This window comes from Salvelinus fontinalis, chromosome 6, assembly GCF_029448725.1.
Source record: "Salvelinus fontinalis isolate EN_2023a chromosome 6, ASM2944872v1, whole genome shotgun sequence".
NCBI classification, from domain to species: domain Eukaryota; kingdom Metazoa; phylum Chordata; class Actinopteri; order Salmoniformes; family Salmonidae; genus Salvelinus; species Salvelinus fontinalis.
In genome coordinates, this window is record NC_074670.1 from 62226998 (window position 1) to 62245249 (window position 18252).

The 18252-nt window shown below is 42.9% G+C and overlaps 1 protein-coding gene across 1 annotated transcript in view; it reads left to right on the forward strand.

Moving 5' to 3' along the window:
• The window catches only part of LOC129858258 (platelet-derived growth factor C-like), a 74550-nt gene extending 58689 nt beyond the window's left edge, over positions 1-15861 (forward strand). The window contains exons 4-6 of the mRNA XM_055927377.1: positions 13260-13461; positions 13707-13924; positions 14353-15861. Of these exons, the coding sequence (XP_055783352.1) occupies positions 13260-13461; positions 13707-13924; positions 14353-14466 (534 nt within the window). The 3' untranslated portion in view covers positions 14467-15861. The remainder of the gene's footprint in view (positions 1-13259; positions 13462-13706; positions 13925-14352) is intronic.
• The last annotated feature ends 2391 nt before the right edge of the window (positions 15862-18252 follow it).

Below are 18252 nucleotides of genomic sequence, written 5' to 3' on the forward strand. Positions count from 1 at the left end.
GGTGGCAAAGGGGGGTCCGACCCGGTACTACTATAGATGGCTGTACCTAATTAACTGTCCGGCGGGTGTATGTAATACACTATATACAAAGAAGTATGTGGACACCCGTTCAAATTAGTGAATTCAGCTATTTCAGCCACACGTGTATAAAATTTATGTCCATAGACAAACATTGGCAGTAGAATGGCTTTACTGAAGAGCTCAGTGATTTTCAACGTGGCACCGTCATAGGACGTCACCTGTCCAACAAGTCAGTTTGTCAAATGTATGCCCTGCTAGAGCTGCCTCCGGCAACTGTAAGTTTTGTTATTGTGAAGTGGAAATGCCTTGGAGCAACAAAGGCTCAGACGCGAGGCGGTAGGCCACACAAGCAAACAGAATGGGACCGCCGAGTGCTGAAGCGAATAGCACGTAAAAATCGTCTGTCCTCGGTTGCAACTCTCACTACCGAGTTCCAAACTGCCTCTGGAAGCAACTTCAGCACAATAACTGTTCGTCGGGAGCTTCATGAAATGGGTTTCCATGGCATGCCTAAGATCACCATGCGCAATGCCAAGCGTCGGCTGGAGTGGTGTAAAACTCACCACCATTGGACTCTGGAGCAGTGGAAATGTGTTCTCTGGAGTGATGAATTGTGCTTCTCCATCTGGCAGTCCAGACGAATCTGAGTTTGGCGGATGCCAGGAGAGCGATACCTGCCCGAATGCACATTGCCAAATGTAAAAGTTTGGTGGAGGAATAAAGGTCTGGAGCTGTTTTTCATGGTTCGGACTAGGCCCCTTAGTTCCAGTGAAGGGAAATCGTAACGCTACAGCATACAGTGACATTCTAGACGATTCTGTGCTTCCAACAGTGTGGCAAGAGTTTGGGGAAGGCCCTTCCCTGTTTCAGCATGACAATGCCAACGTACACAAAGCGTGGTACAGAAATGGTTTGTCGAGATTGGTGTGGAAGAACTTGACCGGCCTGCACAAGCCCAGACTTCAACCCAATCGAATACTTTTTAGGATGAATTGGAATGCCAACTGCGAGCCAGGCCTAATCGCACAACATCAGTGCCCGACCTCACTAATGCCCTCGTTGCTGAATGGAAGCAAGTCTCCACAGCAATGTTCCAACGACTAGTGAATATCCTTCCCAGATAAGTGGAGGCTGTTAATAAAGCAGCAAAGGGGTGACATACTCCATATTAATGCTCATGATTTTGGAATGAGATGTTCGACGAGCATGTGTCCACATACTTTTGGTCATGTAGTGTGTTGTGTGTATGTATTTATGTAATATTCTGAAACAATATATCCACTTATTTATGCAATATTTGTACAATATTTCCCAGCATTAGAGCTGATCACATTCCTCCATAATATGCAATCCTGCAAGAAAGTGACATTAGCTTGCTCAATGAGATTGCGCTTTAAGGTTTTTGATGGATACATTGTCCTGGATTCATAAAGTCCTGTCAGACATTCTTCAGTGCCTCCTGACATAATACATGTACATGTACAGCACATACCTCAGATGTCTAGTTCAGCTCACCTCTCACTCTTCACATCGTCAATTCCTCGGTCGTTTCTGGCAGGAGTTGCTGTCCCTCGTCTGCCTGCTAAGCTAGTTTCCTTCTAAAAGATGGACACAGCCTGCAACCAATTTGAAACACCTTTTAGTGATGGCTGCGGAATACAATAGATTCTATTCTGTGTCTGGGTTTTATATCTCTTGAGATGAATTCTTACCAGATGAAGTTGTGGCTAAGATAAAAGACTCAGTATCAGGCAACACAAGAAAACAGTTAGAATGTGAACATGTTAACTGCAGTTATGAGGCAAAATATTTGCAGGGTTGCTAAGGAGAGGTCATAGCTTAGCTATGTCAAAGGGAGGCGAGTTGATGACTTGCACATTTTGATAACCATGCAAATAATTGGCTGAAAACACAAAAGTAGTCTTTAACTCAGTTCCATCACATGTATTTAGGTTGTATTGATTTTTAATACAAATACAATGGTGTTGTCTGGTGGTGCTGTTAGAGTTCCAAATATAGGAAACTGGGAAAAAACTTCTTCAGACTTTCACTTTTGGGCCGATCTGGGCATTGTTCCACCGCTGACAAGTTTCCCCACATTTACAGTACCAGTCAAAAGATTGGACACACCTACTAATTCAAGTGTTTTTCTCTATTTGTGCTATTTGTGCTCTTTATTTCTACATTGTAGAACAGTAGTGAAGACATCACAACTATGAAATAACACATATGGAATCATGTATTAACCAAAAAAGTGTTAAATATAAAATATATTTTGATTTGTTTGAGATTCTTCAAAGTAGCCACCCTTTGTCTTGATGAGAGCTTTGCAAACTCTTGGCATTCTCTCAACCAGCTTCATGAGGTAGCCACCTGGAATGCATTTCAATTAACAGGTGTGCCTTGTTAATATGGCAAAAACAGTTCAAATAAGCAAAGAGAAACAACAGTCCATCATTACTTTAAGACATGAAGGTCAGTCAATCCGGAAAATGTCAAGAACTTTGAAAGTTTCCTCAAGTGCTGTCGCAAAAGCCATTAAGCGCTATGATGAAACTGATTTTCATGAGGACCGCCACAGGAAAGGAAGACCCAGAGATACCAGCCTCAGAAATTGTAGCCCAAATAAATGCTTCACAGAGTTCAAGTAACAGACACATCTCAACATCAACTGATCTGAGGAGACTGCGTGAATCAGGCCTTAATGGGTGAATTGCTAAAAGAAACCACTACTAAATGACACCAATAATAAGAAGAGACTTGCTTGGGCCAAGAAACACAAGCAATGGACATTAGACTGGAGGAAATCTGTCCTTTAGTCTGATGAATCCATTTTTGGGTCCAACGAATGATCTCCGCAATGTGTAGTTTCCACCGTGAAGCATGGAGGAGGAGGTGTGATGGTGCTTTGCTGGTGACACTGTCAGTGATATATTTAGAATTCAAGTCAAACTTAACCAGCATGGCTACCACAGCATTCTACAACAATTTGCCATCCCATCTGGTTTGGGCTTAGTGGGACTATCATTTGTTTTTCACCAGGACAATGACCTGACACACCTCCAGGCAGTTTAAGGGCTATTTGACTAATAAGGAGAGTGATGGAGTGCTGCATCAGATGACCTGTCCTCCACAATCACCCAACCTCAACCCAATTGAGATAGTTTGGGATGAGTTGGACCGCAGAATGAAGGAAAAGTAGCCAACAAGTGCTCAGCATATGTGGGAACTCCTTCAAGACTGTTGGAAATGCTTTCCAGGTGAAGCTGGTTGAGAGAATGCCAAGAGTGTGCAAAGCTGTCATCAAAGCAAAGTGTGGCTACTTTGACGAATCTCAAATATATTTAGATTTTATTTAACACTTTTTTGGTAACTACATGATTCCATATGTGTTATTTCATAGTTTTGATGTCTTCACTATTATTCTACAATGTAGAAAATAGTAAAAAATAAAGAAAAATCCTTGAATGATTAGGTGTGTCCAAACTTTTGACTAGTACTGTATATTTGGAAAGAACCTTCTTTGCTGCCTATCTACCATCCCATAATAGTTGACAGCTTCTGCTACACCTGAACACTTCAAACCTCTGAGGAAAAACTAAAGTTACCCGACGACCAGATTCTCGATACCAGATTAACGTTTTCAGAGAATTCATGCCTGTCAAAAGTTACGCTGGCCCTTTTAAGTGCTTTGTTCCCCAATGCCTTTAGTCAGGCCTCTCAGCTCCTTCCCAAAGCTTTATTCACTGCATTTCATCTGTCTCTGAAGGAGTGCTTGAATGCCACTTATGAGGCCGTGCCTATGGAGTGCCGTTAATTGGAGGACTGTAGCACCGTCAACATTCACAAGCTGTTAATGGTTTCCATTCCACACTCATACCCAGTGCCAAGTCCAGGCAACAGCAACTGGATTCAAATAGCGAGCAAAACTCTCAACTGTTATTTCTTATAGAAAGCAGTACCTTGGACTACAGGAAAATAAGGTCTGAACAGGCCCCCATTTATATCGATGGGGCTGAAGTGGAGCGGGTCGAGAGTTTTAAGTTCCTTGGTGTCCACATCACTAACAAACTATTATGGTCCAAACACTGAATAGGGCACAACAACACCTTTTCCCCCTCAGGAGACTGAAATGATTTGGCATGGGTCCCCAGATCCTCAAACAGTTACACAGCTGCACCATCAAGAGCATCCTGACCGGTTGCATCGCCGCCTGATATAGCAACTGCTCGGTATCTGACCGTAAGGCGCTACAGAGTGTAGTGCATATGGCCCAATACATCACTGGGGCCAAGCTTCGTGCCATCCAGGACCTATATACCAGACTCCAGTCACCCAAGTCGTAGACTGTTATCTCTGCTACCGCACGGAAAGCAGGTCCAAAAGGCTCCTTAACAGTTTCTACCCGCAAGCTATAAGCCAGTTGAACAATTAATCAAATGTACACCCGGACCATTTACATTGACACCCCAATCCCTATTTACTCAGTACCGGGCCCCCTGTATATAGCCCCGTTATTGTTATGTAATTCTACAGTGTTACTTTTTATTTTTACTTTATTTTATATTGTAAATATATATACAGTTGAAGTCAGAAGTTTACATACACCTTAGCCAAATACATTTAAACTCTGTTTTTTTACAATTCCTGACATTTAATCCTAGTAATAATTCCCTGTCTTAGGTCAGTTAGGATCACCACTTTATTTTAAGACTTGAATGGTCAGAATAATAGTAGAGAGAATTATTTATTTAAGCTTTTATTTCTTTCATCAAATTCTCAGTGGGTCAGAAGATTATATACACTCAATTAGTACTTGGTAGCATTGCCTTTAAATTGTTTAACTTGGGTCAAACATTTCAGTTAGCCTTCCACAAGCTTCCCACAATAAGTTGGGTGAATTTTGGCCCATTCCTCCATCCTCCTGAGCTGGTGTAACTGAGTCAGGTTTGTAGGCCTCCTTGCTCGCACACGCTTTTTCAGTTCTGCCCACAAATTTTCTATAGGATTGAGGTCAGGGCTTTGTGACGGCCACGCCAATACCTTGACTTTGGTGTCCTTAAGCCATTTTGCCACAACTTTGGAAGTATGCTTGGGGTCATTGTCCAATTGGAAGACCCATTTGCGACCAAGCTTTAACTTCCTAACTGATGTCTTGAGAAGTTGTTTCAATATATTCACATAATTTTCCTGCCTCATGATGCCATCTATTTTGTGAAGTGCACCAGACCCTCCTGCAGCAAAGCACCCCCACAACATGATGCTGCCACCCCTGTGCTTCATAGTTGGGATGGTGTTCTTCGGCTTGCAAGCCTCCCCCTTTTTCCTCCAAACATAATGATGGTCATTATGGCCAAACAGTTCTATTTTTGTTTCATCAGACCAGAGGACATTTCTCCAAAAAGTATGATCTTTGTCTCCATGTGCAGTTGAAAACCGTAGTCTGTTTTTTAATGGCGGTTTTGGAGCAGTGGCATCTTCCTTGCTGAGCGGACTTTCAGGTTGTCGATATTTACTGTGGATATAGATACTTGTATACCTGTTTCCTCCAGCATCTTCACAAGGTCCTTTGCTGTTTTTCTGGGATTGATTTACACTTTTCGCACCAAAGTACGTTCATCTCTAGGAGACAGAACGCGTCTCATTCCTGAGCGGTAAGACGGCTGCGTGGTCCCATGGTGTTTATACTTGCTTGTACAGATGAACGTGGTACCTTCAGCCGTTTGTAAATAATTGCTCCCAAGGATGAACCAAACTTGTGGAGATCTTCACTTTTTTTTTAGGTCCTGGCTGATTTCTTTTGATTTTCCAATGATGTCAAGCAAAGAGGCACTAAGTTTAAGGTGGGCCTTGAAATACATCCACGGGTATATCTCCAATTGACTCAAATGATGTCAATTCGCCCATCAGAAGCTTCTAAAGCCATGACATCATTTTCTGGAATTTTCCAATATGTTTTAAAGGCACAGTCAACTTAGTGTATGTAAACTTCTGACCCACTGGAATTGTGATACAGTGAATTATAAGTGAAATAATCTGTCTGTAAACAATTGTTGGAAAAATTACTTGTGTCATGCACAATGTAGATGTCCTAACCGACTTGCCAAAACTATAGTTTGTTAACAAGACATTTGTGGAGTGGTTGAAAAACAAGTTTTAATGAATCCAACCTAAGTGTATGTAAACTTCCGACTTCAACTGTATATGGCAAGAAAAAGTATGAGAAAGAAAAAGTATGTGAACCCTTTGGAATTACTTGGATTTTTTTCTTGGATTTTTCTTGTCTATATTGAATACATAATGTAAACATTCACAGTGGAGGTTGGAAAGAGTATGTGAACCCCTAGGCTAATGACTTCTCCAAAAGCTAATTGGAGTCTGGGGTCAGCTAACCTGGAGTGCAATCATTGAGATGAGATTAGAGATGTTGGTTAGAGCTGCCCTGCCCTATAAAAACACTCACAAATTTGAGTTTGCTATTCACAAAAAGCATTGCCTGATGTGAACCTTGCCTTGAACAAAATAGATCCCAGAAGACCCACGATTAAGAATTGATGACTTGCTTGAAGTTGGAAAGAGTTACAGAAGTATATCTAAAAGCCATGATGTTCATCAGTCCACGGTAAGACAAATTGTCTATAAATGGAGAAATCTCAGCACTGTTGCTACTCTTCCTAGTAGTGGCTGTACTGCAAAGATGGCTGCAAGAGCCCAAAGCAGAATGCTCAGTGAGGTTAAGAAGAATACTAGAGTGTTAGCTAAAGACTTACAGATATCTCTGGAACATGCTAACATCTCTGTTGACGAGTCTACGATACATACAACACTAAACAAAAATGGTGTTCATGGGTGGACACCACGGAAGAAGCCACTGCTGCCCCAAAAAAACTGCTGCATGTCTGAAGTTCGCAAAAGTGCATTTGGATGTTCCACAGCGCTACTGGCAAAATATTCTGTGGACAGATTAAACTAAAGTTGAGTTGTTTGGAAGGAACACACAACACTATGCGTGGAGAGAAAAAGGCACAGCACACCAACATCAAAACCTCATCCCAACTGTAAAGTATGGTGGAGGGAGCATCATCATGGTTTGGAGCTGCTTTGCTGCCTCAGGGCCTGGACAGCTTGCTATCATTGACGGAAAAATTCCCAAGTTTATCAAGACATTTTGCAGGAGAATATAAGGCTATCTGTCCTCCAATTGAAGCTCAACAGAAGTTGGGTGATGCAACAGGACAACGACCCAAAAAAACAGAATGGCTTCAACAGAAGAAAATATGCCTTCTGGAGTGGCCCAGTCAGAGTCCTGACCTCAACCCGATTGAGATGCTGTGGCATGACCTCAAGAGAGCGGTTCACACCAGACATACAAAGAACATTGATGAACTGAAACAGTTTTGTGAAGAGGAAGGGTCCAAAATTCCTCCTGACCGTTGTGCAGGTCTGATCCGCAACTACAGAAACGTTTGGTTGAGGTTATTGCTGCCAAAGGAGGCTCAACTAGTTATTAAATCCAAGGGTTCACATTCGTTTTCCACCCTGCAATATGAATGTTTACATGGTGTGTTCAATAAAGACATGAAAACATATCATTGTTTGTGTGTTATTAGTTTAAGCAGACTGTGCTTGTCTATTGTTGTGACTTAGATGAAGATCAGATCAAATTGTATGACCAATTTATGCAGAAGTCCAGGTAATTCCAAAGGGTTCACATACTTTTTCTGGCCACTGTATATATATTTTTTACATTTTACCCCATTTTCTCCCTAATTTCGTGGTATCCAATTGGTAGTTACGGTCTTGTCTCATCACTGCATTTGCATAAAGAACATTTTCCAACCTCTGCCTTAGCCATGTTGCTTAACTCTGTAGCCTTCCTCTCTAATTCATGCAGTGGCAGCAGCAAAGTGAGTGCTGACTGTAATATCAGAATGTATTATGTTGTCAGTGAATCAGAACAGACATTCCTGTATGGTTGCCATTATTCAGTGTGACAATGCCAATCCAGTAGCAGGACATTTTCACTGATTCATTCTGTATCTCTTTACGCTGTCAAATCAAATCCCTTTCTCCTTTTATGACTCAGCTCAAGATTTCTTTCTATTTACTGTTTGTCATGTAGGTTACTAGATATAAGTAACATAATGCAAAGGTGCTTTGTCAAAGCTTTTCATACTCTGTGACAATATAGGGAGTTTGATATCATTAGTAATTAATGTACCAAATAAAGTTACACTTTCAGTGCTGAAGTGTCAATATTATTATTGCTCGCTTGCTGTCGTCAGTGATGCATTCAACTTGTCAATCACACAGGATTAGGTCAGTATCGCCACATAAAGCTACCATTAAGCTGACATGTCAGACAGAGTGAGCAGAAACCATGCATGAAACAAAGTTCCCAAATAGCACCCTATTCCCTATATTGACATTACTTTTAAACTGAGCCCTATTGATCCTGGTCATGTGGGGATACCAATACCCCAGGTGTCAATCTACTACACCGTTCAAAAAAAATGTTATTAGTCACATGCCCCGAGTAAAACAGGCTTACTGTCACGCCCTGACTTTAGAGAGCCTTTTTACGTCTCTATTTGGTTTGGTCAGGGTGTGATTTGGGGTGGGCATTCTATGTTTTGTTTTTCTATGTTTTTGTATTTCTATGTTTTGGCCGGGTACGGTTCTCAATCAGGGACAGCTGTCTATCGTTGTCTCTGATTGGGAACCATACTTAGGTAGCCCTTTCCCCTCCTTTCTTTGTGGGAAGTTAACTTTGTTTGTGGCACATAGCCCTTAAGCTTCACGGTTGTTTTGTATTGTTTATTGTTTTTGTCGGCATCATTTCTAAATAAAAGGGATATGTACGCTCACCACCCTGCGCTTTGGTTCTCTTCATTCGACTACCGTGACACTTACAGTGAAATGCTTACTTGCGAGCCCCTAACCAACAACGCAGTCTATAGACAGAAACTAAAACAGGAAGCTCCCGCGCTCAGGTCTGTTCAACGCTGGTCCGATCAATCTGATTCCACGCTTCAAGATTGCTTCGATCACATGGATTGGGATATGTTCCGCATTGCGTCCAACAACAACATTGACGAATACGCTGATTCGGTGAGCGAGTTCATTAGAAAGTGCATCGGCGATGTTGTACCCACAGCAACTATTAAAACATTCCCAAACCAGAAACCGTGGATTGATGGCAGCATTCGCGCAAAACTGAAAGCGCAAACCACTGCTTTTAACCAGGGCAAGGTGACCGGAAACATGACTGAATACAAACAGTGTAGCTATTCCCCCCGTAAGGCAATCAAACAAGCTAAGCGTCAGTATAGAAACAAAGTAGAGTTGCAATTCAACAGCTCAGACACAAGAGGTATGTGCCAGGGTCTACAGTCAATCACGGATTACAAAAAGAAAACCAGCCCCGTCGCGGACCAGGATGTCTTGCAACCCAGACAGACTAAATCACTTCTTTGCTCGCTTTGAGGACAATACAGTGCCACTGACACAGCCCGCTACCAAAACCTGCGGACTCTCCTTCACTGCAGCCGACGTGAGTAAAACATTTAAACGTGTTAACCCTCGCAAGGCTGCAGGCCCAGTGCACTGCACACTGCCCTAACCCATCTGGACAAGAGGAATATCTATTTAAGAATGCTGTTCACCGACTACAGCTCAGCATTTAACACCATAGTACCCTCCAAACTCGTCATTAAGCTCGAGACCCTGGGTCTCGACCCCGTCCTGTGCAACTGGGTACTGGACTTCCTGACGGGCCGCCCCCAGGTGGTGAGGGTAGGTAACAACATCTCCAACCCGCTGATCCTCAACACTGGGGCCCCACAAGGGTGCGTTCTGAGCCCTCTCCTGTACTCCCTGTTCACCCACGACTGCGTGGCCATGCATGCCTCCAACTCAATCATCAAGTTTGCGGACGACACTACAGTGGTAGGCTTGATTACCAACAACGACGAGACGGCCTACAGGGAGGAAGTGAGGGCCCTCAGAGTGTGGTGTCAGGAAAACAACCTCTCACTCAACGTCAACAAAACAAGGGAGATAAACGTGGACTTCAGGAAACAGCAGAGGGAGCACCCCCCTATCCACATCGACGGGACAGTAGTGGAGAGGGTAGTAAGTTTTAAGTTCCTCGGCGTACACATCACGGACAAACTGAATTGGTCCACCCACACAGACAGCGTTGTGAAGAAGGCACAGCAGCGCCTCTTCAACCTCAGGAGGCTGAAGAAATTTGGCTTGTCACCAAAAGCAATCACAAACTTTTACAGATGCACAATCGAGAGCATCCTGTCGGGCTGTATCACCGCCTGGTACGGTAACTGCTCTGCCCACACCTACACCACCCGATGTCACAGGAAGGCCATAAAGATCATCAAGGACAACAACCAGCCGAGCCACTGCCTGTTCACCCCGCTATCATCCAGAAGGCGAGGTCAGTACAGGTGCATCAAAGCAGGGACCGAGAGACTGAAAAACAGCTTCTATCTCAAGGCCATCAGACTGTTAAACAGCCACCACTAACATTGAATGGCTGCTGCCAACATACTGTCTCAACTCCAGCTCACTTTAATAATGGAAATTAAACAATGCCACTTAATATAATGTTTACATACCCTACATTACTCATCTCATATGTATATGTATATACTATACTCTATACCATCTACTGCATCTTGCCATCTTTATGTAATACATGTTCCACTAACCACTTTAATCTATGCCACTTTTATGCACTTTTTATGCCACTATGCCACTGCATCTTGCCTCTGCCGTTCTGTACCATCACTCATTCATATATCTTTATGTACATATTCTTTATCCCTTTACACTTGTGTGTATAAGGTAGTAGTTGTGGAATTGTTAAGTTAGATTACTCGTTGGTTATTACTGCATTGTCGGAACTAGAAGCACAAGCATTTCACTACACTCGCATTAACATCTGCTAACCATGTGTATGTGACAAATAAAAATTGATTTGATTTGAGTTTTAAAAAATATGGATAAGAATAAGAAATAAAAGTAACAAGTAATTAAAGAGCAGCAGTAAAATAACAATAGCGAGACTAGATACAGGGGGGTACCGGTACAGAGTCAATGTGCGGGGGCACTGGTTAGTTGAGGTAATATGTATATGTAGGTAGAGTTATTAAAGTGACTATGCATAGATGGTAACAACAGAGAGTAGCAGCGGTGTGAAAGGGGGGGGGGGTGGCAAATAGTCTGGGTAGCCATTTGATTAGATGTTCAGGAGTCTTATGGCTTGGGAGTAGAAGCTGTTTAGAAGCCTCTTGGCCCTAGACTTGGCGCTCCAGTACTGCTTGCCGTGCGGTAGCAGAGAGAACAGTCTATGACTAGGGTGGCTGGAGTCTTTGACCATTTTTAGGGCCTTCCTCTGACACCGCCTGGTATAGAGGTCCTGGATGGCAGGAAGCTTGGCCTCAGTGATGTACTGGGCCGTTCGCACTAACCTCTGTAGTACCTTGCGATCGGAGGCCGAGGAGTTGCCATACCAGGCAGTGATGCAACCCGTCAGGATGCTCTTGATGGTGCAGCTGAAGAACCTGTTGAGGATCTGAGGATCCATGCCAAATCTTTTCAGTGTCCTGAGGGGGAATAGGTTTTGTCGTGCCCTCATCACGACTGTCTTGGTGTGCTTGGACCACGTTTGTTTGTTGGTGATATGGACACCAAGGAACTTGAAGCTCTCAGCTTGCTCCACTGCAGCCCCGTCGATGAGAATGGGGGCATGCTAGGTCCTCTTTTTCCTCTAGTCCACAATCATCTCTTTTGTCTTGATCACATTGAGGGAGAGGTTGATGTCCTGGCACCACACGGCCAGGTCTCTGACCTCCTCCCTATAGGCTGTCTCGCATTGTCGGTGATCAGGCCTACCACTGTTGTGTCATCGGCAAACTTAATGATGCTGTTGGAGTTGTGCCTGGCCGTGCAGTCATGAGTGAACAGGAGTACAGGAGCGGACTGAGCACACTTCCCTGAGGGGCCCCTGTGGATCAGCTTGGCGGATGTGTTGGTACCTACCCTTACCACCTGGGGGTGGCCTGTCCAGGATCCAGTTGCAGAGGGAGGTGTTTAGTCACAGGGTCCGGAGCTTATTGATGAGCTTTGAGGGCACTATGGTGTTGAACGCTGAGCTGTAGTCAATGAATAGCATAATCACATAGGTGTTCCTTTTGTCCAGGTGGGAAATGGCAATGTGGAGTGCAATAGAGATTGCATCATCTGTGGATCTGTTGGGGCGGTATGCAAATTGGAGTGGGTCTAGGGTTTCTGGGATAATGGTGTTGATGTGAGCCATGACCAGCCTTTCAAAGCACTTCATGGCTACAGACATGAGTGCTACGGGTCGGTAGTCATCTATGCAGGTTACCTTAGTGTCCTTGGGCACAGGCACAATTGTGGTCTGCTTAAAACATGTTGATATTCCAGACTCGGACAGGGAGAGATTGAAAATGTCAGTGAAGACACTTGCCAGTTGGTCAACGCATGCTCGCAGTACACTTCCTGGTAATCCATCTGTCCCCGCGGCCTTGTGAATGTTGACCTGTTTAAAGGTCTTACTCACATCGGCTGTGCAGAGCGTGATCACACAGTCTCCCGGAACAGCTGGTGCTCTCATGGATGTTTCAGTGTTACTTGCCTCGAAGCGAGCATAGAAGTAGTTTAGCTCATCTGGTAGAATCGTGTATGCTTCCCTTTGCAGTCTGTAATGGCTTGCAAGCCTTGTCTCATCCGACGAGCGTCAGAGCTGCGCAACTTCTCCGTTTCCCTGAGGAAGGAGCTCAAGAGGACGGACATTCCGTGTCTTAGGCAGATATCAGTCAGAGAAAACAAACAATACTGCCCCTCATTGTAACAGAAAGAAGTCTCAGCTTAAACCTTGTTGCTACTGAAGTTATTTCTGGATGGAAATCTATCTAAGTGAAGAGCTGTGGAATCTATAGAGATACCAAAATGGAGCTTTGATGTTCAGTTTTGTAATGCACTGTAGCACAATCACTCATTATGTAAATCGTATCTTACTTTTCAGGGGTTTCGCCTGTAATACCTGTATAATTCTGTTTAAACCTCTGATTCAATGCTGTAATTGTATGGGGCTCTCTACAATAATCCATTAATTGATGCTTAATTCAGTTAGGCCATGAGGCTGAAGTCTAACAACATTTCCCCCCGTCTTCCCCTGTGCCGGTTTTCTTTAGAGTGTATTGAAGCCCGAGGTAACTCCAGCTCCATCTCTGCAGAGCTCAGATGCGTTGTCTGAGGCCGTGGCTGGCCTCAGCACCGTGGAGGAGGTCATGAAGTATCTGGAGCCCGAGAGATGGCAGCAGGACATGGAAGACCTGTACAAGCCCACTTGGCACATCCTGGGAAAGTCATTCCTCCACAACAAGAAATCCAGAGGTATGGCTGACAGCTGGGGTTGTAGTGATAGGAATTGCAGTGGAAGACAAGTTTGTCATGTTGAGATGGAGGGAAAAACAGATGCAGTTGAGCAAAGAACTTTAAACTTTTTCAAGACAGTTTTACCATTTTGAAAATGGCAATTTAATGTCAACTTGACAATTGATACCCCTTCTTTGGAATTTAGTACAATGTGTTTAATAGTTTTAGGCTGACGTGATGAGATTAAACTATTTCTTGAACAGGGGTGGATCTCAACCTGTTGAGAGAAGAGGTGAGACTGTACAGCTGCACGCCGCGCAACTTCTCCGTCTCCCTGAGGGAGGAGCTCAAGAGGACGGACGCCATATTTTGGCCTAGCTGCCTCCTGGTGAAGCGCTGCGGGGGTAACTGTGCCTGCTGCTCGCACCGCTGCTTCGACTGCCAGTGTGTGCCCACCCGGGTAGTCAACAAGTACCATGAGGTAAAAATGTGGCATACGTAGCGTTGCAAAGTTCAGAGGTTTGAATATTCCTGGAATCAGGAGGGAATACACTGGAAATCCAGGAATCTTCCAACCATGATTTCTGGAAAACCTGGACATTTTGGGAAAGTTATCAAAAGTTTGCATTTCTAGACAAGGGTCATTAAAAGTACCTACCTGGTAAGATTATGTGCTACTTATACAATAAGTTCATTATTTTTCAGAAAGATAAGTATAATAAACCCAAGCTAAATTACATCCTGTTATTTGGTGGTTGAAATGTGTCATTGATGTATAACAAATGTAGCCTATCATGGAGACATTTCTGTCATGTAGCTAATTGAAACATATGATATGTAAATGTGTTTGATGTTGTTTTTGGTGGAGGGCAACTCTCAATCTGCTCTCTGGTTCGCCGCCCTCTGTAGGTTCTCCTGCTGAAGCACCGAAGCGGGGGCCGAGGCCTGCAGAAGTCCATGACCGATGTGCCCCTGGAACACCACGAGGAGTGTGCCTGTGTGTGCAAAGATGACTGGGACTGATCTCAAACCTGTGTACTGGAGCCACCGGCATCCCAGGAGACACTTGAAACTGCACGCGTCTTCCAGCATCTCCCAGCCAATCCTCGTTGTCTTGTTAATTGGACGAGGTTAAAAACTGACTGGAACTACTTCATTTGTGGATGGATCTGGCCACTGTGGAGGACCTGTAGTTGACTTTGAGTGCATTGAAGAGACAGGAGATGGATAGACTGCACTGGAATGATGGACCAATCTTAATCATTCTTTAATCTCTGAAGGTTCTCTCTCCCTTTGCTTCTGAGATTTTTTTGTGCTTTTTTTGTGCGAAATACCTTTAAGGGGTCTTGTGAAAATTCAACACGTGGCCAGGGAGTATCTGAGAAATTGGGCTCCTCTTCATTCAAGTACCTTTCTGTGTATAAGTGAGCTGCCTTCAGGCCAATTCCTCTGCTACTTTATAATCCCATAAAGGATCACTGTTTATCAGTGATGTCTCACTTCTTTTCCCCATTTTCCCACTGATTAGATCTCTGGAGTGAAATAGTGGTAATAATGTTGAACTGTCATACTGGTGCAAACTGTTATGTGTAAATGTTTCATTTTCATGGTTCTTCTGTGCTGTCATATTTTTCTACCAAAGATACTTGTATTCAGTGAGGAGATAGTTACACACTTAGACCAAGATGCATTTCAACGTACATAGCGTCTCAGCAAAGGTGTAAACATCTGCTTGCTTTAGAACTTCATATAACCCCAATTAGTGAGTGGAAGAATAGATTCGTGGATAATAGATATTTATTTGTTCAATGAAAGGGAATTTAATGCCCAATATGCTTTTTTTGTATGCTGAAATTAATTGTAGTTTCTCATTCATTTGTACAGTAGTTGAGTGTTGTTCTTCAATATCATTCATTTCTATGTCTGTCCATGTCATATGGGTGTGTTCTCTTCTCTACCAAAGTATTTAACATGACCTTTTAGGATGTATGTTGTTGTATCTAACGGAAGAAGTAAATCAGTCAGTGTTTTACTGGAGATAGGTACTTGTATTTTGACATAGCCCCCTGCAATATAAGGACTTTCATTTGGTCTCACAAGATAAAGCTTCTGTTTTTCATTGATATTGGAATGGTCTGATTGGTATCATTAGGGAATTTTGACTGAGGAAATTACATTTGGTGGCAGATGGCTACACATCAAAGTCATCTAACAGAATAAGATGATGGTCATAGGCATGTACTGTATATGGCTCTATCAGTAGGTCTGTTGTGACACCGTATACACTTCATGGACAAAGTATCAACACACCACTGTCAGATATCAGTGTAAATAGCTGTTTTATGCACCAGTCATCTAGGAACCCTACTCATGTTCCTCAATTAATGAGGTTGGAAAATAAACAAACTATTTCATTCACAGTTGTTGTTTAATGACGGAATGGCTAAGGTAACGGATGATTGGATCCATTGTGTGTATTTTATTGCCACTCTATAACAAAACAATTATGATAACCTCTCTCCACATTCATTAAATAAATAGGAAAGGCATGACCATTAAAGAGCAACTGCTCCTAAAAAGAAACTTCTCGTTTTGATAACGGCCTATGTGGCATCGATATCACTCAGAAACATTTATTCTAGTGTCAAAATTGATTCAAGTGTAAATATAATAATGTTGTTGGTCATAAAGTCAGTTTCATCCAAATCTGAGATTTGTGAGATGACAGGAAAAAATTGTATCATAACAGTTTTCCTTGGGTTGAGTTTATTTCAACACTGCACACATGCCGACAGCTAGCAGCGCCCAATAAATCATACATTTGGAGCGCACCTGTACGCAACCCCATCGTAATGCCCATAGTCAACTTGGTTTGACATTCGATATCCCTATGGGGCTGGTTAGGGAACATCAGTAAATTAAACAATGTACATGGGACAATATTTTTAAATGTCAATAGCTCCACATTTCAATGACTTAACCTCAAACCAACTATAGATTGGAGAAATGTATATACAAATTGTCCCATTTACATTGTGTAATTTATTGACTGTCCCTAACTAGCCCCAGCGGTAGGCTATCCAATGTGAAACCAAATTTGCCACAGTCGCACACCAGCTGGCTAAAGCTAATTGGTGAAAGAAGTTGCATCGCACCAGAGCTAGTTCAAGACACAAGACCTGGTTAGACTGTTTCAAGTTATCTAGAAGAGTGAGTGCCTGTAACTGGGTACTGTTATGGCAGAGTGAATGTACAAACACTTGCCAGGTGCGAACCCCCCCCCCCCCCCCCCCAAGACAACACTCGTTTGACTTCAGTCATGGCCGCTGCATTTCTTAATGACCAAGCCTAAGAAAAGGCCAAATCAGGAAGTTCAGCCCCCCTTTAAAATAATATGAACAAGGGGCATGGGAAACTAAGATCATTCAGTTGGTTTCTTATTGACAAAGAGACACGTTTAAATGAAAACATCACATGCATCAGTGAAAAAAATATATAAAAATGTATAACTTTGAGCAAAGCAATACACAGACACCATCATAACTTCCTTGTTGAAAGAGTTGTAAATCAGACTTATTGGAAATATAACTACCCAGCAGGCATGACCCCATTGGCCCCAGGTGGGTATTCGGTGGGCAAAAGCCCGCCCCCAAAATACATTGCTGTGAAAAAGAATTTGCCCCTTTCTAATTTTCTAGGATTTTGCATATTTTTGATTCTGAAAGTTATCAGATCTTCAACCCAAACCTAATATTAGATAAAGCGAACCTGAGTGAACAAATAACACTACAATTACATACTTATTTCATTTATTTCATAAACAAAGTCATGCAACACCCAATGACCCTGTGTGGAAAATAAATTGCCCCCTTATACTCAATAACTGGTGGGTTAAGTGTGTTTTTGGTTTAAATATCCTTGTGGGGACATTTCACCGGACCCCACAAGGAAAAAGGATATGTTAGTCTTAGGGGTTAGGTTTAGAATTAGAGTTAGGAGTTAGGGCTAGATTAAGGGTTAGGGTTAGGGTTAGGAGTTAGGGCTAGATTAAGGGTTAGGTTTAGAATTAGAGTTAGGAGTTAGGGCTAGATTAAGGGTTAGGTTTAGTGTTAGGGAAAATAGGATTTTGAATGGGAATTATCCCACAAGGATAGTAAAACAAATGTGTGTGTGCGTGCACATACTGTATAAGTATGTACTGTATGAATGCATGCATGAGCGTGTGTGTGTGTACTGTGTGTGTGTGTTAGTACGTACTGTGTGCCTGCACGCTATCCCCAAAAGGAAAAAGGCTATTTTAGTCTTAGGGCTTAGGTTTATGGTTAGGTTTAAGGCTAGAATTAGGGGTTAGGAGTTAGAGTTAAGGTTAAGGTTAGGTTAAGGGTTAGGGTTAGGCAAAATATGAATTTGAATTTGGTCCCCACAAGGATAGTAAAACAAATGTGTGTGTGTGCGTGCGTGCGTTCACATTCTGTATAAGTATGTACTGTACGAATGTGTGCATGAGCGTGTGTGTGTACTGTGTGTGTTTGTATGTACTGTGTGCCTGCACGCTATCCCGCATGTGGATGTGTGATGAATAAACCCATGACTCAAATCTGTCAAGATTGGAGACAGTAACATATAGTCCGGGATAACTAACCATAGGCTATCTCTGCATCGTCAGGAACCAACCTGCTCTACCCATCATACAGTGCCAAAGGCTTGGAGGCCAGGATTCCTGCATGGCATATTGCATTAATGTCTTTCCAAAAACAACTAAGGAAGGGGCATTGATATTTCCCTCTGTATGTCACTGTATCCTGCAAA